This window comes from Brachypodium distachyon, chromosome 5 (genome assembly GCF_000005505.3).
Source record: "Brachypodium distachyon strain Bd21 chromosome 5, Brachypodium_distachyon_v3.0, whole genome shotgun sequence".
NCBI classification, from domain to species: Eukaryota; Viridiplantae; Streptophyta; class Magnoliopsida; order Poales; family Poaceae; genus Brachypodium; species Brachypodium distachyon.
Genome location: NC_016135.3, coordinates 18,249,304 through 18,277,064, shown reverse-complemented (window position 1 = coordinate 18,277,064; position 27,761 = coordinate 18,249,304). Strand labels below are relative to the sequence as shown.

General features: G+C 49.4%; 3 protein-coding genes across 3 annotated transcripts; 2 read left to right on the top strand and 1 right to left on the bottom strand.

Annotated features, from left to right (window-relative positions):
- Window positions 1-1,010: 1,010 nt before the first annotated feature.
- Window positions 1,011-2,143, bottom strand: LOC100823332 (GPI-anchored protein LLG1). Its single transcript, XM_003580029.3, has 3 exons — window positions 1,928-2,143; window positions 1,661-1,729; window positions 1,011-1,516 (listed from the first exon to the last, which is right to left on the bottom strand). The coding sequence occupies exons 1-3, from the start codon at window positions 2,031-2,033 to the stop codon at window positions 1,260-1,262; spliced, it is 432 nt and encodes a 143-aa protein (XP_003580077.1). The 5' UTR covers window positions 2,034-2,143; the 3' UTR covers window positions 1,011-1,259.
- A 5,453-nt stretch (window positions 2,144-7,596) lies between these two features.
- LOC112269388 (brain acid soluble protein 1-like) lies at window positions 7,597-10,031 on the top strand. The gene is made up of 5 exons (XM_024456063.1): window positions 7,597-7,658; window positions 7,767-7,836; window positions 8,347-8,693; window positions 8,774-8,952; window positions 9,028-10,031. The coding sequence occupies exons 1-5, from the start codon at window positions 7,597-7,599 to the stop codon at window positions 9,168-9,170; spliced, it is 801 nt and encodes a 266-aa protein (XP_024311831.1). The 3' UTR covers window positions 9,171-10,031.
- Window positions 10,032-22,562: 12,531 nt separating this feature from the next.
- On the top strand, window positions 22,563-23,638 carry LOC100828962 (ribosomal L1 domain-containing protein 1). Its single transcript, XM_003581344.4, has one exon. It carries the CDS (start codon window positions 22,739-22,741, stop codon window positions 23,465-23,467), a length of 729 nt encoding a protein of 242 aa, XP_003581392.1. The 5' UTR covers window positions 22,563-22,738; the 3' UTR covers window positions 23,468-23,638.
- The last annotated feature ends 4,123 nt before the right edge of the window (window positions 23,639-27,761 follow it).

The window sequence follows — 27,761 nt, the reverse complement described above, 5'->3', positions numbered from 1 at the left end:
TCAAGAAATAGGAATTTGATCACATAGGGATCAATTCCCTAATTCAGTTTTTCCTTTTCCTTTCCTAGAGGTGGCCGGCCAGGGAGTCCCGGAAGGATTCCCAATCCTTCTGTTCTGCCTCCCCACGTACGTGAGTTTCACCACGTGGTGGACAGCTCCCACCAAAGGCAATTAATTAGATTTCTCTAATTAATTACTACAGAGGCCCAATTAAATTCTCAGGAATAATCCGGAACATTTCAGAACCTTCCGAGAACTTCCGGAACCTTTTAGAATATTCTCGGTCAATACTGGAAAATATCCCGAACTTTTCCGAAACAGTTTTTCCATATATAATTCTTTATCTCCGGACCATTCAGAAGCTCCTCGTGATGTCCTGAATCCCATCCTGGACTCCGAATCAATGTTCGGTATCACCATCTATTTATCTCATCAAACCCTAGCGACATTAACCGTTAAATGTGTGATCCTACTGGTTCGAGAACATGCAATATAATATCCCCGTGACTAAACATTAGTCACATGCTTGCAAGATCTTTAGGATGTTATATTACCGAGAGGGCCCAGTGATATCTCTCCGTCACATGGAATGACAAATCACAGTCTTGATTCATACAACCCAACAAGCACCTTCCGAGATACTTGAAGAACACATTTATGATCACCCAGTTACGAGATGACGGTTGATGTCCACAAAGTATTCTTCCGGTACTAGAGAGTGGCATGATCTCATGGTCTAAGGAAATGATCCTTGACATAATAAAAGCATTAGCAATTTAAACTTAAGTGACACGATCAAAAGCTATGCTTAGGTTTGGGTCTGTCCATCACATCATTCTCCTAATGATATGACCTCGTTATTAAATGACAACACATGTCTATGGTTAGGAAACCTTAACCATCTTTTAATCAACGAGCTAATCTAATAGAGGCGTATTAGGGACACGGTATTTGTTTATTTATCCACACATGTATTTAGTTTCCTGTTAATACAATTATAGCATGAATAATAAACTTTATTGTTGCCTCTGGGTCATATTTCCAACAAATTCAATTCCACAAATCAAATGTACATATGGCACGTACGGGCCGGGCATGTAGATAGGCTCGCTCGGTCGTCAACTAGCCAATAACTGATCGATCGAGCACATCATATCCCGTGGGGTTTTCTCACTTCGATCTCAGGAAAGGACACCAGCGGACCGCGCAGCCGGTCGCGCAGGCCGGCAGCCACGTGGGTTAATAATATACTTGCACGATTAACCTTTCACAGATTCACAGTCGATCCCCTGCCGCGAGTTCCCGCACTCGACGAAGAAGGACGTCGGCAGCATGCAAATCGTGTTGATCCGGATCAGCATTTCGGTGGAGCAGCCGTTCTCCAGGTCGTTCAGCTCGTCCCGATAGGGGCACGCGAACGCATCGCAGCACTGTGACGTCGGCACTTGGTCCCCCTTGCAGGTGGCCTCTATCCTGCCGAAGTGCTGCATCTGGTCGAAGCGCACCGGGCAGACCCCTGCACATGTGATGGTGTAACATGCCCAGCCCGCACCCACCGATCAGAACACACCCAAATGTCAAACGCATCCCACGGTGTAGGTGCCGCAGGCTGCGAGCTCGAAAATTAATCAAGATAGACGGACAGAGTAGCTAGCGATACCTTGATCCATCATGGGAATGCCGAACAGTTTGCGCGACGACGCTGGATCCGCGCTTTCAAGGGCCGCCACTGATTGCGTGGTCAGCAAAATGTAGACACGGGCAACAAGGAGAGAAAAGATAAGGAAGGACGCATCAGTGTATTAGCTTGCGGTTCAATGTTCACAAGGAGAAACAAAGGGAGCATTAGTAGTATAATTTTTTTTTTCCGAAAAGAACAGTGTATCTGATTGCATTTTGTATATGTCGCGATTGCGTGCTCTCGTACTTGATATGAAGCTCGAGTTGTTAGACGCGGCAGACCCGACAGCGACCATGGACATCGCGACGCAGGAAAACAGGATGGCGGCGCTGGGGGAACCCATCCCTCTCATTCCTTTCGCCTCCCACGGTCGAGCTCTCGTTCTGTGTTTCCGTGAGAGCAAAACGAATACGAGGGGGAGAGAGAGATTGGAGTGGTGGTTAGTGGATGGATCACGAACCCGTGGCTACCTGCAAATCGGTGAAATGTGGTGTTTAAGTAAGTACGAAAAGAGATGGGCCGGCTGAGTAGCCCCTGCTTATAGGGCGTCAAGCGCTAATTAAAAGGTTGTGGTAGACCTTGTTTTTCTTTCTTGGACATGTGATAGGGATAAATTGGTGGTTCGAGGAATGACCATGTCAGCGAGCTACTATTAATAGTACGAGGCTCCCAACATTTGTTTCCAATGTAGGAAGATGCTCTAATTAGCAATTGGCAGGAGCCGTACCCTGATTTGGCATATCGTTTGTTGTTTTTATAGCTGTTGATGACTGGTAGTAGACCCGTTGGTAAATACGGAGTACCAGCGTCGGCGGCGTGGTACTGTTAGAATTTGGTGGGCTTGATCAGTCCAATTCCAAGTTTTAATAAATTCTGAAAAATTTAAAGACTCATTCATGAAGTGGGACGATGGGATTGGAAAGGGAATAGTCCCAGCTTAATAGTTTAGAGTGAGTGAGATCAACATATAAGAGATGTTGCTTCTCACCTATTGAGCAAGTGAGTAAGGAAAATCCCCACGCGCGCTCCTCCTCCTCCGCTCGCCTCGTCACGCCACGTTTCATGGATCGAGTTCGAGCCGAGCCGGTGCGGGGCCGGGCTTCTTATCTTTTTGTCACGTACGGACGCGTGCAGATTTTGTGGAGTCGGTTCAGATTTCCTAAACCGAACCGACCTATACCTGCGTGACTATATATACAGCCGCCCCGTCCCTCCGATCGGTACGCAACCAACCGAGCTAGGGTTTCGCCTGTCTCTCGCTTTTGCGCTGTCGTCGTACTCTACTCCATCCCGAGCGCCGGCGTGCACTGGCGATCGGGAGAGCAGATTTTTGGGAAGCGCTCCGCGCGACTGCTCGCTTCCTTGCAACCACGGATCGTCTACCTCCTCGAACCGGCGGGTGCGCGACGCGCCGCCGTCTTCTTCATCAAGCGAACGCAACAGCAACAGCTTCCTCTCCACCGTAACAGTACGTATATTGTGATTCAATCTGTTGTTTAGTTATGATCTGCGAGTTCATATTGTTGTTCGTTGGGTTGTTTAATACTTCTAGTATTTTTGAGATGCATCTGTTAGTTGCTACTGTCGTCATGATCTATATTATGGAATTAATCATTAAATTGTTATTCTCGAAATTGCTTAATTTTCCAACACAGCCGAGGCCGACGACTACCACCACATGCTACTGCTAACTACACTCTTTAAGAAGTTAAGTCTCTCTCTCCCAGTGACACCAAGTTCAAATTCTAGTGTTGTGTATGTGCATGTGGAGATGGAATCCAGATGTTGTGTGAACAAATAAAATGGTGATTACTAGCAGGGTCAGATGTGTTCTAATTCTAAATATTAGCAAAAGAAATACTTGTACACAGAGCATATGGGTTCTAGCTTAGCTTTATAAAATACTGACTGAACATGCATTTTACTCTACAACAATCTTGCAAGCAACAATCATGAAAAGCAATAGGAGTAGCATGAGAACTCTCTACTACATTTAGTTTTGGTACCTGCCAAGTTTGTGCAGCAAAAAAGGCTTCACACAGGGAGGAGGTCAAAAGTGGCAGAGGTGGAAAATGGTCGGTGGTGAAAGTGTGTGGTAAAAATGCAAACAGTAAAAATAGGGGGTATATATAGTGTGTAGTGATGGTGATAATAGGTGTTGTGTGGTGGTGATGCATGGAACAACATATGACAAATGGCAATAATGCATTTGGGCCCATCTAATGGTTTCTTAGGTACTAAGACTCCGTCCAAGGGTTAGATCCAAAATTAAAATGGCTTCTTTGTAATTTTTGAAATATTTATTTGTGATAAAGGACCTTATATTATTTTTGTGAAATACTATGAATTAAGCTATCCTAAATGCTTAAAAGCGAATTTGTTCAGCGCCGCCGCTTTTCAGACAGGGCTGGACAAACGTTTTCGGTCGGGCCCATTCCCCAGTGCCCCTTATTTTTTGCCTACTCGGAGGATGCACTGCTCATCTTCCTCCTCCGTTTTCCCCACCTCTTCCCCCCTTCATCATTCTGCTCCTCAGCGGAGGCGATTTTGGTGGCGATGTCTGGCTCGACGGCGAGGGGGACGCCGCTGCGGCGAACGAGGTGCTGTACGTGAGAGGTGCGCTCGCAGGGTACCATGAACTTCGGCCGTTGTCGGCTCGGTTTCTGCGCGCCGACAAGGGGAGCTTCTCCGGTGAGTTTGATAGGGTTTGGTGGGGCGGGGGCTCTGCATGTTTAAGGGGAGTTCGAGGGGCATGTCAGGGTGTGTGTTTTATCAGAGCTATGTGAGTTTGAGTGACGTATCGAGCTCGGATTGAAGCAGCGTGGGGCGAATTTGAGCATGTTTTCCCTAGCAATTTTTAGGTCGCTCCCGTGCAAATCCCGCAGTGTTCGATCCCTCGCAGTAGTTGATTTCTGTTGTTGGATGGGGTGCAGATTAGGCTGGTTGTTTCTGATCCCTCCTCACTAGGTGCTTTTCTGTAGCTGTTCTGCCATTTTGGGGCCAAATTTTTGGGGCAAATCAGGCGCCCATTTCAGTCCTGGGAGACATAGTTGGTTGCTTCACTAATCCCCCTCCCTAACACACATGCAGGATTTTGTTGCTGTTCTGAAACCTTGTGGCAATCCAGTGATTTTTAAAGGCACTTCCTAATTTTTGTTCTAATATATGGCTGTGCCCCTTCCTGTGTGTGTGTTTAAGATCAGTACGGCTTATGCAGATAGTAGCAACACGAACCTTATATTCCATTTTTGTACGATTTATTGGTCCTTAACTGTAAACGGTGTTGGTCATTTTTCTCGTATGAATTGCTTTCTGGTCGCATGGACAATGTTTATACCCATGTTTATAAGGTCAGGAAAGGCTGGTGTGGATACAGAGTAACTATGTCATGCTTGCATTGGCAGACAAGGCTTTATGCAAATAGAGATGGTGTTAGACAAAGACTGATAGAGACGTCGGCTGCCAAGGCCATTGCGAAATTAGGTTGTTGTCGCATTGAGAATTCAGATAAATTTTCCTACTCTATGAAATCTATTAAAATTAAATAGTGACTTAGATTGATCATTTCATTCCTCTGATACTATCATTTGGTTAATTTTGATGGTGCCTTCCGTGCGTTTGATGTGGATAATTGTTCTGTTTCTGTTTTCTGTGTCAAGCTTTTTGCTTAAAACACTCTTGCATGCTTTTATACCTTGAGTTCTATTATCACAGGTACTTTATATTAAGGTGTAATTTGTTTGTTGTGTCCTTGTTGTATATGGCTGCGGACCAAGTAACCTGGGGGAGAGGGGAGTAGCATGCATATGGCTCTGTGGATGCAACAGGAGCTTGACTAAATCGCGGTTGTGTGTAAATCTTCTAGTGGAACCTATGTTACATGGTACGGGGAGATGAGTATGGAGGTACGGATACGGAGATACGGAAACGGTATTTTCTAAACACTTTTTCGGAGATATATCGAGTATCTGTATCAATGTGTAGAAAACTAGAAAGGCAAGGCGCTGCCTGCGCCGTGGATAGCTTCGCTGCCGAAAACTGAGGTTTGTCTTTAGAACCTTTTCTTAACCTAATTAGTTGTTTATCTATGTCTAGATTTGTTTTGGCCATTTTTCTTTGACGATATACTTGCTCAGCCTCACACCTGAAGTCGCTTTTCTAATCTTAGCTAATTTAGTTGCTTTGAATTATTATTTAGTTGTTGACACTAGAAACTATAGTTTCTTCTTTTAATTTAGTTGGCAGTAAGCTAATATAAGCATGCCTTAGCTAATGTAGTTGTTCTTTTTAAATGCAACTTCATTTTTAGGTTAGTTTTTAGAACCCTAATGTCGGAGCACAATCTCCGGCATCGGGGATGCCGAGCACACCCCCTTTTTGGTTCGGCGGAGGGCGAGGTGATCGCTCCGGCGATCGCCGGTGTGGCGATAGACACGAGGTGTAGACACACGAGTTTTACCCAGGTTCGGGCCACCCGGAGGTGTAATACCCTACGTCCTGCTTTGAGTTGTATTCACAAGTTTGAGTGCGTACAGATGACCCGGGGAGTTCCCGAGTTGGCTACTTAGGTGAACGCTGTGCTATATCCTAATCATTTCGGTTGGAACCCTTTGACCGGTGGCATCGGTCCTCCTTTTATAGACAAGGGGATACCACATGTGCCAATGCATGCACCGTGACACGTTTCCTAGACGCGTGTCACGGCCACACGAGATACACTTTGGTTGATCCGCGCTGGACGCCATGCAGCGCCCGGTCCACTGCACACGGTAGAAAAAATGGCTCTCGGGGTAGCCGGCCTAGTCTTGCTCCTGCTGATAAGACTCCTGTCGGTGCATTAAATGCACTGCATCCGCCGTCTTGTCCTGTCTTCACTGTTCTGCGGGTCCCGCCTGCATGCCCGAGCGCGGGTTGCCGGGGTGCACCTTCCCGGCTAGCGCACCTGCTAGTTGCCGGGAGGTGTTCCTTCAGCTTCCCGGGACCGGGGTTCCCGAGGGCATCTTGTACTCGGCCCTTAGATTTAGCTTCACTAGGGGTCGTTTCCTCGAGGCAGGCTTCCCGGATCCATCGCTTCCCGGGAGGTCTTCCTGACTGGGCTTCGTCACTGACGACCCACGCGTCCCGTATCAGTGGGACCCCGTGGGCCACTGGTACGACAGTAGACCCCGGGCGTGGGCCGGCAGCCTTGAAGCTTCCAGTAAGTGATGTCCTCGGTCGGTTGCCGGGCTACGCCCTATCCGACGCGTGGGTCCCAAGAGGGGAACCCCCTGGCACCCGGCCTTGTGGGCCGTATTTATAGTTCCACTTCTCCGAGCGAAACGGTCGGACGCACGATTTCGTGCCTTATCCCCCTTAATCACCAGAGAGTTAAGGCCACGTCGCGCACCCCCCTCTTGATCTCCGATTCTTTAGGGCTCTTTACTGCCGATCGTGGGGGTGCCCGTTGCAGTCCGCCAGCCCCGATAAATACCCAAGGCCGGCGGCGGGCACTCCCCATTGCTTCTCGCTTCTGCCATTGCCTCCTCCCAAGCTCCCCGCGCCCCAACTCCGACCAAATAACCTCTCCACCTTCGCCAATGTCTTCCAAGGGCCAGAACCGTCCCAAGGGGAGCACCAGCAAAGGGGAAAAGAGCGAAAAGGCCGGCAAGAAGGAGCTGTCGGACAGAGCCCGGAAGGATGACGAAATGCGGGCTAACTTCGCTTTTTTCTCCCCCGGGTACAACGGCGAGGGAGTCGACAAGCTGGTCTTGGCGCTCGCCACTAAGCACAACAAGCACGGGCCGACGCGGGTCCTCCCCGTCGGTGCGGACCGTGACGTGCACTACTTCCGGATCTTCGGGAGGTTCATCCTTGCCGGGTTCGTGCCGCCGCACTCCTACTTCCTTTCAGCCATCATGGAGACCTACGGGCTCATCATGGCGCAACTTCACCCTATGTCGTTCTTCACATTGGCTATTTTCCAACACCCCTGTGAAGTGTTCGTGGGGGTGATGCCGTCGGTGGCGCTATTCCGCCACTACTACTACCCGAGGGTGGAGAAGAAGGCTCCCCTGTCCTTGGGGGTAGTGTTCTGATTCCGTGACAGGATCAAGTCGGAGTTCATCGAGCTGGGGAAGAACAAGATCGAGCAGGAGTGGCGCCGCGACTGGTGCTGGGTACGCACCGACGAGCTCCAGGAGTTCCACGAGGAGCCCCTCGGGCCTTCGAAGGGCTCTGACGACTGGACGCTCCGCGACCAGAAGGACGAGGAGTTGGCCCCAATCTGTGCGAAGATCAAGGCGCTCCGTGAGGCTGGGCTCACGGGCATGGATGTGGCGCGCCACTTCATCGGGAGGCACGTGGCTCCCCTACAGCGGCGCTCACATCCGGCGTGGATGTACACCGGGGCCGGCGACCGGACCCGGTTGCAGCGCACGAACCTCCTCCCCAGGGAGGTGCAGTTCTGGGTGAAGGGCATCACTGGCGAGGACGAACCTTACCGGCTGCCCCCGCTTGGAGCGCAACCGCTCCACGCCGGGATCCCAAACCCGGGAGCCCGGGATCTCCCACTCTGCGACGAGTGGGGGATCATGGAGGACCCCTCGACGCAGCCCTCCCCCCCGCAGGCCAGGCCCCGCAAGGGCAAGGAGCCGGCTGCCGACTCGGGGAAGGGGGGCCAAGGCTAGGCCTCCACCAGGGCTGAGGGCTCGGACTCCGACGACTCCTCGCTGGGCGTCGGAGGGGACCTCAGCGACGATGACGCTCCCTCGGCAGCTAGCGGGGTCGCGCCGAGGGAGGACGATGAGGAAGACGACGTCCCCCTCGTGAGGCGGTCCGCGGCGGAGCGGGCGAGCAGGCAGGAGGCTAGCCCGCAGCCTCACGGCGACGCGGGGGTTGGTGCCTCCGGCGGCGGCGATGCGGCTGCAGCTGCCGCGCCGACCACCCCGGCGACTCCGACAGCTCCCCCCGCGCGAAGCGGCCCTCCGGCGAGGAGCATCCTGGCGGACAGGGTGCTCAAACTCAAACCGGCGGGGTAAGTCCAATGTTGTCCAGAACAACTTTAATTTCACGAAATTATTTTGTGCCTGACTAATCTATTTTTGCGCTTTCCAGTTCGTCGAGGAAGAGGGGGCAGACCAGCGCGTCACCGGCAGCCCCAACCAAGAAGCCTCGCCCGGCATCGGGCGGCGGCGACCAAGATGCCGCTGACGCAGCGGTTGTGACGACGCCAGCGGCCGCTCGGGACCCAAGGGTCCCCGATTCGAGCTCGCGAGGCAACGGCCCGGCGGTAGGTACGTGCGAGTTCCAGCGTATCTTCTATCTATTCGCGCCATTTCCCATACTTAACGCAGGTGCTCCTTGTGCAGTTGCTGGAGCGGTTGCGGCTGCTCCCGCGCCTACAGAGGTGCAGGTAATCGACCTCACCGGTGAGGTCGACGACGATGCTCCGACGGAAGTTGCCTCCGTTGAAGCCCTTCTGCAATCGGCTACGGCGCCTGCTGGGCCGTGACCACTGCCGTAGGGGGCGCCATCTGAGGCGGGTGACATGCAGCAGCCTCCGCCAGCCGGGGCGGGCGGCAGCGCTCTGGAGAAGCCCCCAGCCCGCCCCTTTCGGACGGGCAAGGAGCAGCGGGGCTTGGCCAAGCCGGGGGCGCGCCGCCAAATCTTGACGCGCCCTCGGGATCGCAGACGATCGCGGCGGGGTCCTCCTCCTCTGCCGGGGCCGTCTTCAGTCCGGGAGTAGGGGAACTCGTCGGGCGGACTTGGGGTCGGATTACCTTCGACCGCAGTGTGTTCGAGCAGGGACACCAAGTGATCGACAACATCCAGCAGCAGCAGTGGATGTTCGTCGATTTCTTCAACGACGCGCAGCAGCACCACGCCTGCGTAGTGGCGGAGTTGGGCGCAGCACGACGGGAAGCGAATGAGCAGCGCACCGAGCTGCAGCGGCTCCGAGAGGAGCTCCAGCATGCACGGCAGGTCGGGGCTACGCCTGCTGTGCAAGGTGTGCTGGAGGCAGTAGTCCTCCAGCAGTTGTGGGATCTCCAGCAAGACCACCAGCGGGAGCTCGAGCTGGTGAAAGCCGCGCATGCCAAGAGCGAGGAAGAGCACCAGGCGGCTCTGGACTCGTTCCAGGGGCGTCTCCAGGAGAAGACGGACTTGCTGTCCGGCTACTCCCTGGAGATCCAGCGTCTCCGCCTTGAGGCCGCCTCGGGAGCACCTCCCGCATAGTTTCCTTCCTTTTTTATTTTCCTACAAGTGGCGCATGGCGCCTTAGAACTTTTTATGTTAGCTTTCCCTTGTGATCACCAGTGTTACGCGTTAACTTGTTTTGCTCAAGCTTCAATATATATCCAATGCTACTTTTGCTTGTTTCTTTGCCTCAGACTAGCTTGCCGGGGAGGGGCTCTGTCCTTCTCGTCTTTTAGCCTTGCGTACCCGGGGACTCGCCAACCACGTGCTTGGCCAGACTAGGGACCCGGGACGGACCCGCGGTGCCGACCTAGGACCAAACAGCAGCGGCTCGTCACTCCACTTGCGGGTTAACTACTCCAGCGCGCACGCCTCCGGGACGGACCCGCGAGCCACGTGTCGGGGGCGTCCTCACCCCGCAAGTATCCTTCCTACGCTCCGGCAACGCGGGGACCGAGCTTACCCCAGCAAACCAGTGTTACTAAAGGGAAAAACCAAGGACCCAAAATGAGATACGTAGCTTCCCGTCTTTTTTGGACTTGTTGCACCTTGCTGAGAGCCGTGGCAAGGACGCGGTGGCAGTGCACCCTCCAGCAGCACCCTCGGAGCCGCGGAGGCATGCACCACCACCGCGTCTTTACGACACCTCTCGCTTGTCTCATCGCCATTTATGGTGTCGTTTCGTAAGAGATGTGGCAGGGCCGCGATGGTGGGAACACCCTCAGCGACAAGCGCAGAGGGATGCACCACCATCGCCTCTCTGCGACATCTCTTGCCTTCTTGCGCGTTGCTGGCGTTGCACTTGCCCTGGTCTCCTTAAATAGCCAAAGCGCTACTCTTGCCTCCACACGCCCGGGACCACCAGTCGCCGCGTGGAGGCACTGGCCCTGTCTCAGTTTCCTGCATCAAACCTCAAAGTAATTGCCATATATGTACAACTTACTCGCAAGACGACGGCACCCGTGACCACCACACGAGCATCACAGTGTGCCTTCGCCTCATCTCTATCCTGCATGTCAGATTCCTGCAGTGCCCAAGGTACATAGCAAAAAGAATTCGAAATGCACGAAAAAAACAGTATAAACTGGATAACCTCCTGCCTCCTAGCCCCTGGGCACAGAAGAGTCGACCTCAGACCTGGTTGTGAGCATCTTTACATTTCCATGGTGCCTCACTGGCACGTTGCACGTTGCGGACGTCCGGCAACTGCTAGGCCTCGTTCCGGGTCGTCCCGGCAACGAGCTTGGTTTTCGGGGTTCCGGCAGCCCCTGCTCACAGCCAAGGATGAGGAGACAATTCTGTGCACCTAGAGCAGGAGACAGAAGCATTCACAAACAGCAAAGCACAATATTTACCAATGCAACACTTATCTTTATTCAACTTCGTGCTAGCGGATTATAATCGGGCCTTGCCCGGCTACACTAGCTTAAAGAGGCACACTACCGCAGCGTCACCCGTGGGTAAGGCGCCACCGTTTAACGGGTAGAACTTGTGTAGGTGCTCGATGTTCCAACTATTGGGGCACCGGCAAGACTTCTTCAGTTTCCAGCCGGACAACCCCCAGTCTGGTCACCTGCACTACCCGGAAAGGGCCTTCCCAGATTGGAGTCAACTTGTTCCCGGCCTTCGTTCCTTGTATCTGGCGCAGGACGAGGTCTCCAACCTCGAGCCCTCGCGGACGGACTCTCCTGTCGTGATAACGACGGAGTCCCTGCTGGTAGCTTGCAGCTCGTACAGCAGCCCGGCATAGAATCTCCTCGATGAAGGTAAGGTCATCAATCCTCTGCGTGTGTTGGCTCTTGTCGCCGTACGCGCGTACCCGAGGTGACCCATACTTGAGCTCGAGGGGCAGCACAGCTTCTGCCCCGTTGACGAGGGCAAACGGAGTTTGACCCGTCGCCCGACTCGGTATGGTCCGCACTGACCACAGCTCGGGCTGGAGTTCTTCAACCCAATGTTTCCCGTGGCCTTTGAGCTTGTCAAAGGTTCTCGTCTTGAGCCCCATCAGCACCTCTGCGTTGGCTCGCTCAACTTTCTCATTGCTCCTCGGATGAGCAACAGAGGCAAAGTGAATCTTAGTGCCTATGTCCTCGCAGTAAGCTTGGAACACCGCACTAGTGAATTGCGTGCCGTTGGTGATAATGCCGTTAGGCACACCAAACCGGCACACAATGCCCTTGAAGAACATGATGGCCGCCTGCGCCGTGACGGCTAGAACAGGCTCCACCTCGATCCACTTCGAGAACTTGTCGATGCCACGAGTAAGTACTCGTAGCCGCCAACTGCTCTCGGCAGCTTGCTGACGATGTCCAGCCCCCAGACTGCGAACGGCCACGAGGACGGGATGACTTGCAGGGCTTGCGCTGGTTGGTTGCTCTTCTTGGCGTGAAACTGGCATGCTTCACTGGTCTTGACTAATTGTTCGACATCGGCTAGTGCTGTCGGCCAGTAGAAGCCGTGCCGGAACGCTTTCCCAGCTAGTGCCCTGGAGGCCACATGGTGTGAGCATGTGCCTTGATGTATATCCTCCAGCAATGCGCGCCCTTCCTCTTGGGGCACGCAGAGGAGCATGACTCCGTTGGGACGCCTCCGGTAGAGTTCTTTGTCCACCAGGGCGTACATCTTAGCTTGTTGGGCTACTCGCTCCGCGGCAATGTCTTCTTCCGGGAGGGTCCGTCCCTGAGGTAGCGAATAATATCCGTCCCCCCCCCCCCCCCAGGGTGGTAGCTCTCGGCTAGTATATGCCACCAACTTGGCGGCATAGTTCCCTGCAGCTGCAGGGTCACCTTGAGTTGCCGGAGGGGCTTCCCCAACGACTGTCTTGGGGTCGACAGAGGGCTTCGACTGCCTCTGCACGAACACCCCAGGAGGCACCTTGCTGTGTTCCGCTGCCCATTTGGACAGTTCATCCGCAACAAAGTTGTACTTGCGCTTTACGTGCTCAAATCAAAGTCCTTTGAACTTGGACTCCAATTTTCGCACTTCCTCCACGTACGCTGCCATCTGGGGGCAGTCGTAGTCTTTGTTTACCTGGTTGATCACGAGTTGGGAGTCTCTGCGAACAACCAAGCGCTTGATGTCGAGGGCGATCGCCGCGCGTAGCATGAGGACTCCTTAGCATTGTCCTTAAGCTATATAATTTGAGTACTTCATGTTAGAGTGATCTCATACCGTGTGGGCCCAACGGCCCACCGGGCCTAGATCTGACGCGCCCTGATCGGGGGCGCCCAACCCAATAGGATTGGTGGGCCCCTGTCGCGCTGCGCTATATAAAGAGATGGGGGGCCGGGGCACGCACTACGAGTTTCGTCTGCGTTTCCACCAACCCCACCGAACACACCCTACCGATCTAGGGTTCTGCGCAGAAGCGACGGGAAGCTCGCCACCGCCGTTGCTCCCCACCGCCGCCTCTCGCTGTCGCTCTTCCACGCCGTCATGTCGTCCACACCGGCATCTTCGTCCATCCAAGGCGAAGGTACCCCTTCTCTCTCTATCTCTCAATCCCGAATGCCATGTTGTATCACAGTAAAGCTATCAACCCGGCTAGATTTACACCTAGATGAACTCTAGGATATAACATTGGTATCAGAGCATGTTGAAGTTGTAGATCTGCTCGGGATAGAACAAAGAAAGAAGAAAAGGAAAAGGAAAATCAAAAGAAAAAGAAACCCTAGCCTTACTTGAAAGATGAAGCAGTCGTCCGCCGTCCGCCGTCGACCATGGCGTCGCCAGTCGTCGGGGTCGCCGGGAAAGTGGTGCCGTTGGTGAGCCACTTGACGGCGGCGCGCGCACCGTCGGTGCACGCGCTTGCTGGCAAGGGGGGCACGGGCGGCGCCGTCGGGTGCCTCCGCCTGGTAACTTGGTTGCTGGCAGGAGAGAGAGGAGTGAAAAGAGGAGGCGAGGGCTCGCCGTCGCTGGTGCGCGGTTGCCGGCGGGGCCGACATGCTCGGGCGCCGCCGCCGCCAGAGAAGAGACGGACAGAGGAGGTTAGGGTTTGAGGCCAGCTAGGGTTTTCAGCCGGGAGGACTTTTATCCCAACGAAAATCACGCGCAGCCGTCGGATCCCGATGGACGGCTGCGATTAAGCCTGGTGGATCTGAGCTCTTGACGGGCTGCTGCTGGGCCGAAAGACTGAATTTTTTTTCACAGATGCACTGTATATGCTCAGTTTTTGTACATTTTGGTATAATTTTCTGTCCTACTCAAACTGAACCAACGAGATTTTGTTTTAGGAAATAGTAAAGTGCAAAATGATGCTTCCGAAAAGTATAAAGTTATAGTTTTTGTTCATAGTTTCCGCTGCAAATAGTTTTAAAAGCGTTGTTAAATTAAAAGAACATGATTAAAAGTGGTTTATGTTAATTGTGATAGTGTTATTTTCTCTTGACCAACGTAATTAGTAGCATGATCATGATTAATGGTTAAAGTGTGCATTTAATTCTATTTTCTGCCCAACGGTGATATAGATTAAATTGCACAAACAGTTGTATGTATCAATTTTGACCAATGTTATATTAATGCATGCAATTGTTGTTATCTTCTCACGTCATTGTGGTTTCAGGAGGGTACTACTTGATGGGATGCCTCAAGGACGTACCAACCCTCAGGGGTGACAACTACACTGAGTGGAGAAAGAAAGTCGACCTGACTTTTGTTTGTGCCGAGGTGGACTGGGTGGTTGACACTCCACAACCACCAAAGGCTACAGAGCCAGTCAGGGATGTAAAAGATGATGATGATGCTTGGGAGAAAAAGAAGAGGGAGCATGCTCCATAGGAGATGTCATACACCCTTGAGAACAAAAAGTGGCTCACCGCCAATAAAAAGTGCATGGCTTTCATAAAGAACACAATTGAGCACGCTGTTGTGGGCTCAATTGCAGAGTGTGCTTCCATAGGGGAGTATCTTGAAAAGATAAAGATCCAGTTTACTGGTTCTTCAAAGATATATGCTACCCAACTGGTGACAGAAAAGTACACAGGAAGAGGACATGGCATAAGAGAGTATATCCTCAAGATGAGCAACATGGCTTCTAAGTTGAAGCCCATGGATGCTGATCTAGAGATTAACCCTGCAATGCTTGTTCACCTGGTTATAACTTCGTTGCCAAAAGAGTTTGACACTTTTGTTGTCAACTACAATATGCAACCAGAGGGGGGGGTATTGAAAAGACTATAGCCATGTGTGTGCAAGAAGAGGACAGAATTAAATCCTCATATGGTGGTTCTCTGAACTATGTGAGGGATAATAAGAAAAAGAACTTCATTCAAGGCAATCAAAGTTCTCCTTCAAAGCCATATGGTAAAGCTCCCATGCAACATCCGCAACAGCAAAAGACATTTCCAGTGGACAAAGACACATGCCTCCACTGCAAGAAGACCGGGCATTACAAGAAAAATTGTCCGGAATGGATAAAGTCAATCATGGCAAAGAATGGTATAAACTCCATTTCCTTTGTAAATGAATCCTTGTATACACAATTTTCGAAATCTACTTGGTAGATTGACTCTGGTGCAACTGTTCATGTTGCAAATTCTTTACAGGGATTCCGTTCGACGCCGACTACGCAAAGAAACAAAAGATGCATTGAAGTTGCAACCCAATGGATTTACGATCCTGCTTAGAGATGTGTTTTATGTTCCTTCATTACACAGAAACTTGATTAGTGTATCACGTTTGGAAAAAGTTGATTATGAATGTCATTTTCGACATGGCAAGTGTGCCATATGGTTTAATAACGATTGTGTGGGTGTTGCCTTCCTTCACAATGAGCTTTATTTATTATCCATACATGAAAACGTACATTCTGTGTGTAAAGTGAATGAACATGTTGCCGCGTCGGAGAAAGTACAAAAGAAAAGAAAGAGGACTAATGAATCATCGAAATTATGGCACTGTCGTTTAGGCCATATTTCGAGGGGGGGAATAGAAAGACTTGTTAAAACAGAAATTCTTCCTCCATTAGAGTTCTCAGAAATAGAGCAATGCGTAGATTACATTAAACAAAAGTATGTAAAACAAATAAAAAAAGGTGCAATACGTAGCACCAGCACACTCGAAGTTATTCACACTGACATCTGTGGACCATTTCTTGTGAAAAGTGTGGATGGTTATGATTCGTTCATAACATTCACAGACGACTACTCCCATAGTGGTTACATTTATCCAATAAAAGAAAGGTTAGAAGCATTGGATAAATTTAAAATATTCAATGTTGAAGTTGAAAATTAGCATGATAAAAGGATAAAGATAGTAAGATCTGACCGTGGGGGGGAGTACTACGGTCGGCACACCCCATATGGTCAAGTCCCTGGACCTTTTGCAAGGTTCCTGCAGGAGACTGGAATAGTCGCCCCATATTCAATGCCAGGCGAGTCTCAGCAAAATGGAGTAGCTGAAAGACGCAGCCGTACTCTTATGGATATGGTGCGCAGTATGATGAATTATTTCACATTACCATTGGGATTGTGGATGGAGGCATTAAAAACCGCCATTCACATTCTCAATAGAGTGCCAAGCAAGTCGGTGCCCAAAACACCGTACGAGCTGTGGACAGGAAGAGTGCCCTCTCTACAACACCTGCGGGTGTGGGGGAGCCCGGCTGAGGCCAAAGTGTTTAACCCAAATATTGTAAAATTGGATACCGAGACAGTAACTTGCCATTTCATTGGCTTCCTGAAAGATCAAAAGGTTTTCGTTTCTACTGTCCAGACAGATACACAAAGTTTGTGGAAACGAGACACGCCGTCTTCTTAGAGGACGAAATGATGAGGGGGAGCACGATAGCTCGAAAAGTTAATCTTGAGGAGAAGAGGGTGCATGCACCTAATCCGATGACTCAAGAGCCATTCTTTTCACTACCTGTTGTTGCCGCACCGACAATCCCTGAGATTGTGGTGCCGACACCTGTTGCAACTCCACACATGGCAACAATGAGTGAAGGTCCGGAACCTGTCCTTCAGGAGCCGACTCAACCCATTGTTGCACATGAAAGGGAGCTGCTGCAGCCCGAAAATGCGCCACATGTAGAGACACAGAACGTGCCAGAAAATGAGGCCCCTAGAAGGTCTCAAAGAGTTAAAAAGTCAGCCATTCCAAAAGATTATAAAGTTTATAATACAGAAAGAGTTCATATGGAGAATGATCCCACTTCATATGAAGAAGCCATGAGTAATTCTCACTCATCGAAATGGCTGGAGGCCATGGAAGATGAGATGAGATCGATGAGTTCCAACGAAGTTTGGGATTTAGAGGAAATTCCTAAAGGAGCCAAAACGGTAGGCTGTAAATGGGTCTACAAAACCAAATATGACTCTAGAGGGAATATAGAAAAATACAAAGCACGACTCGTGGCAAAAGGATTTACACAAAGAGAAGGAATAGATTACAATGAGACATTTTCACCAGTCTCATGCAAAGATTCTTCAGAATAATAATGGCAATAGTGGCGCATTTTGATTTAGAGTTACATCAAATGAACGTAAAGACGGCATTTCTAAACGGGGATTTAGAAGAAAAGGTCTACATGAAACAACCCAAGGGTTTTATCATGGAAGGCAAGGAAAACATGGGATGCCGCCTAAAGAAATCCATTTATAGATTAAAGTAAGCTTCTAGACAGTGGTATCTAAAGTTTACTGAGACCAGTAAGAAATTTGGGTTTAAAGAGAACGTTGAGGACAACTGCGTTTATGCAAAGTTTAAAAGTGGGAAATATATTTTCCTAATTCTGTATGTGGATGATATCCTGCTTGCTAGCAGCGATGTCAGTCTACTACTAGAAATAAAAAAGTTTTTGTCCTCAAATTTTGATATGAAAGATCTTGGTGAACCGTCATATGTCTTGGGCATAGAAATTCACCGAGATAGGAAAAATGGGGTTCTAGGACTATCGTAAAAAACATATTTAGAAAAGATTCTAAAGAAATACAATTTGCATGCGAGCAATGCCACACCTGCTCCTATAGTCAAGGGCAACAGTTTCGGGAAATTTCAATGTCCCAAAAGTCAATATGAGATCGATCAAATGAAAGCGGTTCCATATGCTTCGGCTATTGGAAGCCTACAGTATGCACAAGTGTGCACTCGCCCTGACTTAGCTTTTATCACCGGGGTACTCGGTAGATATCAAGAAAATCCAGGCATAGAGCACTGGAAAATGGTAAAGAAAGCATTGCGTTATGCGCAAGACACAAAAGACCTCATGCTAACATATAGAAGATCTGATTCCCTAGAGATAAGAGGGTATACATATGCAGATTTCGCGGGAGATAAAGATGATAGAAAATCCACGTCAAGATATGTATTCAGTCTCGCAGGAGGGGCTATTTCGTGGAGAAGCTCCAAACAGTCAATAGTTGCATCATCCACGATGTATGCAGAATTTATAGTACGTTATGAGGTCACGGGACAGGCGATATGGTTAAAGAAATTTATACCCGACTTGAAAGTAGTGGATTGTATCGACAAACCACTAAAGATGTACTGCGATAATCAGTCCGCAGTGTTTTATACTCACAACAACAAGTCGAGTAATGCTACCAAACCGATAGAGATAAAGTATTATGTTGTGAAAGATAATATCCAGGATCACACTATAAGTCTCGAGCATATAAAGACAAAGGATATGCTTGCGGATCCGCTTACGAAAGGCTTACCACCAAGTGTGTTCAAGGAACACTTAGCCGGCTTGGTTTTAAGGGAAAGCCTATGATTTCTGGATAAAGAATGGTCCGAAAAGAACAGAATTTGTTTCAACATGCAAAGGTATGTAGTAGTTGTCTAATTCTATTGGCAATTGAGCTGAGACGATGAAACATGCTCTACGTACTAATCGGTGGTGAAACGAATAAAGTAAAAGGTACACAATTAAAAGAAAGCTGAGATCAAGGGGGAGAATGTTAGAGTGATCTCCTACCGTGTGGGCCTAGATCTGACGCGCCCTGATCGGGGGCGCCCAACCCCACCGAACACACCCTACTAATTGGCGGGCCCCTCTCGCGCTGCGCTATATAAAGAGGTGGGGGCCGGGGCATGCACTACGAGGTTCATCAGCGTTGCCACCAACCCCACCGAACACACCCTACCGATCTAGAATTTTGCGCAGAAGCGACGGGAAGCTCGCCGCCGCCGTCGCTCCCCGCCGCCGCCTCTCGCCGTCGCTCCCCATCGCCGCCTCTCGCCGTCGCTCTTCCACGCCGTCATGTCGTCCACACCGGCATCTTCGTCCAGCCAAGGCGAAAGTACCCCTGCTCTCAATCCCGAATGCCATGTTGTATCACAGTAAAGCTATCTACCCGGCTAGATCTACACCTATATGAACTCTAGGATATAACACTTCAAACCTGTGGTTTCACAAAAGAACGTCGGCAGATCCTCTGCTGCCAGTTGAAATAAGCCAATGTGTCCGGCTCCGACGAGAGGAACCCCTTCCAGTGCATATGGCTGCGGCGGCGGCGCTTGACGCGGTGGAGCACATGTTCGTCGCCAGCTTTAATCTGGACTCTGGAGCGTGGACGCCCTCTTCCCCGCCGTACAGATAGCCGGAGGTCGTGTCCAGCAGCGTCCCGCCGTTCCTGGCAGCGTCTACAATGTCTGTAACGTGTGCGGTTCCACGAATCAGGAATCACACAACGTGTGTTGTATGGATGGCAGGATGAGACAAGGCCCTGACTCGTATCAAAATGGTCAAGCTTTAGCCGGACTCGTATCCCTGTGGGTTTCAATGGTGAAGATAGCTGGGAACTGGGCAGGCACACACGAGGCCAGCCAATACTTCTCCTGCCCCTGGAGAGAAAGGCATGCTAATCCGACTGCATCACATCACGAGTTTCAATCCAACTCCAGTACGTCCCCAAAGGTATGCTAATCCGACTGCATCACTTCCAATTACGCCATCGACTTTACTTAAATAGCAGAGGAGGTAGTAGATCGTTACGTGTAATAAAAAGACTAGTAAAATGTCCGTGCGTTGCTACGGATCGACAAACTCGTATAAAAAAATTTATTATGGTGATTTCCTTCTCCGAGATCATCAAAGTTTGTGCTCGCGTTCACGTAAATTTATTAGTGGCAAGTGTAGTTGCGGATAGAAAAGGTAATATGATGAGTGTTTGGGCCGCCAAGTAAGTAATGGGCCGAACACTACTCGAGTAGTAATATATTGTAGGCTTTGACATGTGTGACTAAAAATTCTGAAATTTAAATACTACAAGAATGCTTTAAATATTAACTGGATTACAAATATATCGACTTAGACTACACAGACCCGCTCAAAAAATCAAAAAAGTTAGATTACACAGAAGCTTGTTAATTTGATCAAGCCGAAGCCATCCCTTTCACCTTTTCTCTTACTCCCGATCTCTCCATCTCTTCTCCCCGTCGCCCCCATTCTCTATGCTCTCCATCGATTCCCTCCTCCCTCCCAAGCTCCAGATGTGCGCCCTCTCCCCTGGCCGACTCCCACTCTGCTGCTCTCCCTCCCTGGAGCACTCTCTCCCCTTGCTATCTCTCTTGTTGCGCCCCCCCCCCCCCTCTCTCCTTTGGATCCAAGCCGCCCCTTGCCTCTGCTCCCTGCTCCAAGCCGGTGCCGCTCCCCTTCAGCCCCCCGCGCCGCCAGCCGCAAGCTCCACCTCACTGTCGACCGCCAGCGGCGCCACGCTCCTCCATCCGCCTGCCGGTCCATCTGCCCCCTCCTTCCCCCGCTGGCGAGATCCTTTGAGCCCAACTAGTCAACTCCTTTAGCCCGCCTTCCTTGTTCTCTAGCCGCGTCCGCTTAGCATCCCACGGTTAGAGAGATCGAGGCAAGGGCAGAGAGATGGGGGATAGAAAGGAGATCGGGCATGGGCGGTCGTCCTCCATTAGGTACAACTCCGACGAGATCTTGGCCGCCGGAGCCAGGAAGGCCGCTGGGGACTTTCCTGCCCGTGCCACCGCCACCGTCGATGGCACCGTCGCGGGCGATTTCTCTCTTCCTTGTTTCTCATGGGTACGCAAAACGGGGAAGCCGAGAGGGGTTGGGTAGCGGGTGTGCGGTGCCATATGTGTTAATTCTAGCGAGGTGGGCACCAAGAAGAGGATGAAAGCCATGGCCAGGAAAGAGGGTCTGTGGCAGAGAGAGAGAGAGGCGTGTGAGAGAGGAGCGCTGGGGGAGAGAGACAGAGTCGATCCAGGATGTGATAGGATCCGCGAGGGCTCGGTGGCGGCGCTTGGCTTGCTCCACAGACAAACCGGTGCGGGCCTTGACTTGTTGAGGGGTGGACGTACGGCGGCGACCGTACCATCACCACCAACTCGAATTTAATACGTTGGTATAGATTAGTGGGCAAGGCCTCGTACGTCCCGCGAAAGAAAGAAAAGACAGTACGCCCAATTAGTTTGGCTTATTGTTCTATATGCCGATTTGCGAGGAGACGAAGACTGCCAGGTACGCCCGACGAAATTAATTCATGTGTATTTTTTGCCATATACTATGTGCTCTAGTATTGATATATGTCCATGCGGCCATATGCCATCCAGGAAGTAGCAACCCGAAAATCCGATGAAGATGTTTTTCTTTCTTTTCAAAGAGAAAGGTCGACCTCTGCCTTTCGGATGCAAGAATCAAGGGAAGATCAAGCTTAGGCTGTGTATCTGTAACGAGTATGGCACCAGAACATTGGCTAAACCTGCAGTTATACTTAAATCAACGGCGCTACGCCATGAAATAGTGCTTCATAAGGAGGGCCGAAAGATTATATGATTGTACCCTAGGTTTAAGGTTCCTACATGGGCACCTTTTAGAGAAAACTATGAGACTATACACAAACTAGGTCTGGCGTTGAACCATGCATTGAGCAAATACAGAGATCGCCGCTTGAAAATCAGATTGTTTCATTTGAAAAAAAATATGGGTGCTTTTACAGACACGGCACGGAGGAGAAAGACGAGACTGAAGTGTACTAGGAATTTAAGAATAGTTCACGATTTCGACAAGCCCGAATACAAAAATGTTTCCTCGATTGTAGTCAGGACATTGAGGTTATGTGGCATGGGGCATGTCTTATGTTTGTTGCTTGTGATCTTCTTAGCTTGGGCTATTGTATATTTGTAAAATTTTATTATATCTGGATTTACTTACCTTATTGCTATCTTTTTTATGAATGTCGCTAACAAATATTCAATTTGTCGAACATGATGGCCATGCTGGGTAAACATTGATTTAGTTCCTCCGATTCATATTACTTGTCTTAAATTTGCTAAAATATGGATGTATCTATGTTTACAAAATATCTAGATACATGTACCCACAAATAATATGGTCGGAGAGAGTACTTTTTTTGTGGACACGAAAAACATTGATTTATATACTTACTATAATGTATAGATTGATATAACTGCTTACACTAAACCCAACTCGCTTCTCAATTGTCGAGCATGCTGGCCATGCCAAAAGACCAGCCCTTTCCTTTCGAGAGGATGGATGGCATCACCGAAACCAGTGGTGGATAAAGTAGACAATTCCTTTCGCTGCCTCGATTCAGTTTCTTAGAGCAAGAGCAGTGTGGGCTTCGTTAGAGAAATTTCAGGCGACGGGGTGCTAAGAAAGAAAAAGTGCTCCAACGTGAACTCGTGCTAACTCTGTTCGTGGACCCCCCGGCCAGAATAAAAATGCAGTAACTCAGAATAAATCGTTGCCTCGATTCAGTTTCCACTTTGAAGCTAGTCCGGTAAGTGCCGGCTGACTGCTGAAGCCTAAATAAAAAATGCTAGTCATCCTGGGCGATGGCTCATTCGAATCAGCCCCGAGTCCCCGACCCACTTCGGGTCCAACCGAGCCGAAAACCGCAACAAAAACCCTAGCCCTCTGTTACTCCCCGAATTACCGAACTACCGCCGCCGCAATAGATGGCTTCCGCCCCTGCCACCGCTGCGCCCAACCCCGAGCGCCGCGTCCGCCGCGAGGCCGTGGTCCGCGCGGCGGAGGCGCTCCTCCGGTGGCTCCAGCACCACGCCTCCCCGGCGCCGGAGCCCATCTACCTCCTCGTCACCCTCAAGAGCCCCCCAGTCCGCCGCTTCGAGCACCATCTCCGCCTCCCGCTTTCCCCCTTCCCCTCCGTCTTCCTCGTCTCCGACCGCCTCCCCGACGTCCTTCCCGATGACATAGAGCCTCTCCCTTCCTCCGCTCTGCGCTCCCTCCCCGCGGTCGCGCGCCGCGGCCTGGTCCTCGTCGACGGCCGCCTCAGGATCCCCAATAGCGGTAAGGCTTCCAAGGGCCGGGGCAGGCTCGTGCCCGTCGACCTTGCCGACCCAGCGTGGGCGGACTCGGCGAGGGAGGCGGCACGCTGCGTGGAGCTGCGCGTGGAGGCCGGCACCTGTCGCGCCGTGCGGGTGGGCCACGCGGCGATGGCGCAGGCCGAGGTGGTGGAGAACGTGATGGCCGCTGTGGAGGCTGCCGCCGCATGCGTGCCGAGGAAGTGGAAGAACGTGCGGGCGCTGCACTTGAAGGCACCCGAGTCGATCGCGCTGCCCCTCTACTCAGCATCTGTCACCAGCAAGTACGACAATGCTGCTAAAGACGCGAAGCTGGAGGGCGCCACGGTGGCAGAGCAGGTGAAGAGGAGAAAGAAAGAGTAGCAGCCTAGCCTGGGTCTTTGTATTGCATTGTAATTCAACTGTTGCTCATTTATTTTGGCCCGCGCTGTAATTGTATGTTGATGAGCAGTAATCCATTTGCAGTGTTTTCGCTTGTTGTATTACCCTCAACACTTTTGCTATTGATCATCTAGATGTTTTTCATTTGTGCAACTCCATTTTTGTGGCCGTCGGATGTCTTTGTGCAACACGTATCGCGACGCCGGAGGTGGATGCCTTTTCTGCATGCGCCTTCATTTTAACGGACGGGTTTGCGGCTTGCGTCCGGCCTGTTTGTGTTTTTAGGTAGTGCAGTCTTTACTTCGAATTCTTTCGGCTGTCATTTTAAGGCTCTTTTTTTGCTGCTGTTTTATTGATGTGTTGTCTTATCAGTAGGGGGCGCTGAGAAATCTTGGTGAAGGAAAGTCTCGGGGGGAAGGAGTGGCTGTGGACGATTCCAGGCAGTCAACCAGGCGGAGGAGGGGGGACAGCTGTGCTTGTGAAGCATGGTGAAGGGAAGCACCATTCAGTGGGGCGGACGTGGCGCTCGCCGCCTGCGACAGAGGTTTGCCTTTTTGCCCTGCATTACTCTCATCTCATGCTCCGTAACTCGAGGAATCGCCTCCGCATGTTTTTGTTCACGAATCATGAGTTTGTCGTTGCTTGGATGCCTTGTTTTGATGTATGATTTGGGTGCGCCGTTTGTATGTAGTTGAATGCCTTGTGTTGTCTGCATGTTGTTATTTGTTGAAGAGGAAGGTGGTGGCGTTTGATGGCCCCTGAATGTGGGATGGCGACAATATGTGAGGTGTGCTCTGTTAATGGTGACAATGGGTTGATGGTGGCCTATTTTTGTTCCTTTTTTTTTTGTCACGACCGTATGTAGGATGTCCTCTGTTAATAGATTTGGTTTTGCAGTTCCTTGTGAGGGCATGGGATTTTGTTAGGGTTAACAGGTTCTCAACACAGTTCTTAGCAAATGCATTCTGTTAGCAAGTTGGTTAATAGGTTTTTGGGGGTTTACAATCAAATTTTCCCAGCGTCAAGCTTAATCAATGTTTTGGCTACAAGCTTCAATTTATGAACCATCATAAAGTTTTATTTTCAGTGCTCAACTATTGAAGTATTATGGCTACACACACCCACACAACAATTTATACTCTGCACTGGCCTACAATTAACCATTTAACTGGGTGCCAGTTTTGCTTTCTTCTCGGTGCGACTCTCATGACTGTTCTCAAATAATTATTTTCTTCACATTTTGCCTTAGTTTCAGTTAAGTTACAGTTTAGTTTCAGCCTTTAGTTTACAGTACTTTTTGTGGTTATGTCTGAATTTTTGTGTTCAGTGGTGTTGTTAAGAGGCCTTTCTGCTTCTTTGCAAAAATGCTGTTGGTTTTGTCATGGGTTAGGCAGCTAATTTTTTAGTCCTTTACTGTTTAATTTTTGTTAAACAGAAACAGGGGGGCATTTTTTTTATGCCCCTGTGGGCTGCGCGAATTTTTGTTTGATCCATATGTAAAAGTTTATCCACATTCCAAATGGGTGGGTCAGCATGATACACAACATGTTCTGATTTTTTTATCTGTCATGAGTTTAAGCACTTGAATTTCATTTTCCTGTGTTGAATGTTCTTTTTCAGATGCAGAAATCAGTCAGAGAACGCCAAAAAGTTTTTGGTATATGAGATGGTTATTTTCATATGCCACAGTTTATCTGTGCAGGCTGGAGTGTGGCACAGGGAATCTGAACGGTAGGTGTTCGTCATTTATTTCAGCTATTTTTGTACTTGACAAATTTCAGCAAATTGTCCCTGGAAAAAATTGCTTGGCTGATGTCTTTAGTTCAGGAAATCGTCTAGCTAATAAATCTTCCTAGTGTATCTATCTATTCTAAACCTAGCTGTGTGTTCTGAATTTTTTTTCCTTTTCTGTGTTTGATACATCATACAGGGCACATCAGATTCTGATATTTTTTTTCTGCACTTTTTGTTTGGTTGGTTCTTAGTTCTGAGTGACAGAAAAGGGTTTCAAATATAGCGTGCTTCTGAAAACTTGGTGCCTGATTATAGACTGAGCTAGCATTTTGTTTCTCAGTTTTGTAGTATCACTTTGTCAGTTTACTTTCAGAGTTATGAATAAAAACAAATTGGAATGCGTCCACCTAAAAAGTGTCTCAATGATCAGACAAGAAACTGAGACATGTTTGGTTGCATACCTGGCCAGCACCTGTCTCTGGAAATCTGGCTTCCATTCTTGTTTTCTTGTCTCGGATTTTGTACCATCAGCACATTGCTTGAACAGGCATCTGTGGATTTCTTGACTGGCTGCAAGTTTGGAGTGTTTGCTCAGTATTCTTTCTGCTTCGTTCGTTGCTTTAGAAATATACAAGTACTGTAGAGGCTTTCATTTTCTGTTCCTTAGCTATTTGCTTGCTGTTCTGTTCCTTCCCCGATCTAGCTTGTCTATTTTTTCTTTTTTCCATCGATACCTTAGGGAAGAAGGTACAGATATATTTTTTTCATCAAGGGGGATTATTGGCATGGGCTTTTTTTTTACTCTGGACCAAAGAAACAGAGGGAATTGTAATTGGGCCGGAAACAAAACTCCTTTAAAGAGCGAAGCGCCCCCAATTCTTCCCATTTTCCTTATCACATATAGCAAAAGCTAGCCTAGTAAAGGCCGAGAGCACGTCAAGCTGCCAAGTAACCAATTCATCCCCTTTCTAATTCCATTTCCTCTCTATTCATTTTCGGACTAAGCTTTACTTTCTATGTTTGTATTTATCCTCACCTCACAACTTTCCATGGGGGTATGGATTCCTGTGGTCTATGATGGGCTGTCCCCTATTGTAGATATTCCCACGCTGTCCATTATGTGCGGGCTTGAAAGAGATACTCCAATTCCAATAATGGTGCTCACACTAAACACTACGGTATGGCCAACTGGTCGGGATGTAACGAAAGAAAGACCAAACCCGAAATCCATTAGCGGCTGTCGTTTTTGTGTTTTTTGGCTGGTTTGCTAATGACAGGTGTCTATTAATATATGGTCCAAAATATGACCCTTTCCTGATTGAAAAACATCTAGATGTTCAATAGACATCTGCTTTGTCACCACTGGTAATGGTCATCCTAAGCTTTCCATGTTCCGTCTAAATATTGACGGTTCATTTGTAATCCTTGAATCTAGTATGGGATAGTGGGTCATGGGAAGCTAGCATTGGCGTGCGTCGTCTTGAGGGACAGTTGAGGCAATGCCTTATTATCAGCTTGGAACAACTTATTAGGTATTTATGCGGAGGCTTGAGGAGGTGGAAGCATATCTTGTTTGCAGGGGATAAAGCTTGCCATGGAACACGTGAATTTTCCCAATTACGGTAACAGATTCCGCTGGAGTTGCAATTTTTTTGCTATGAATCAAGAGAACAAATCTCGGTGGTCCTCTGTCATTTCTTTCTTAGCAGGCCTGCAGAGTGTCGGACTGAAAATGCGAGAAGTGAGTGCAATAGGGTAGCAGATGAGTTACCAAAGCCGGGCCAAACGAATAACAACAATATTATGTTCCATCAGGCTAGTCATCCTTTTCTTTGGTGTTTGTCTGATGGAAATGCTACCGGCGGTGAATCGTAGCACTCCTGTGGAGCAGGCACCTGCCAGTAGGGCGACTGGCAGCGGTTAGACCCACATAGCCTGTGGCTCCACGGCTGTAGTTGGGCGTCATACGACATGGGCCGCAGGGTCGCGCCCAGCGAGGTGGTCAAGTGGCTGCTTGGCCACACCTTGAGCACAACTCCGTCGTCAGCGATCCGTGCCGGGATGAGAGCTGACATGGGGATTGTTATTTATTGTAACCGAGGCTTTTATTTCCTTGGTCTCTGCATCTAAGATGCATATATGCTAAATTATTATATTGTTTATCAAAATAAAAAATAGCCAAATAAAAATTAAGTGGTGATTTGTGGATCACCAACCCGTGGGTACCTGCAAATTAGTGAAATGGGGAGTTTCTAGTAGAAAACGAAATGGAACTGCTGGGTAGCCCCTTCTTATAGTGCTTGTTGATTTAATGTCATGCATATTCGCTTGACAGAGATAGAGGATATTGATATGTCATCTCCCAATCATGTCATTTTCAATCATAGTGGTTTCAGTGGGTAGTATTTGAATAAGACTGGTACACTGATTCACCAATGTCCTTGAAGGAATTGGTCTTACAGAAAAGTCACTCAAGAACAGAATTCATTGGAAGTACTACTATTTTCTTCCTTGAACTTTGTCTTCCTTCATGTTATCTTAT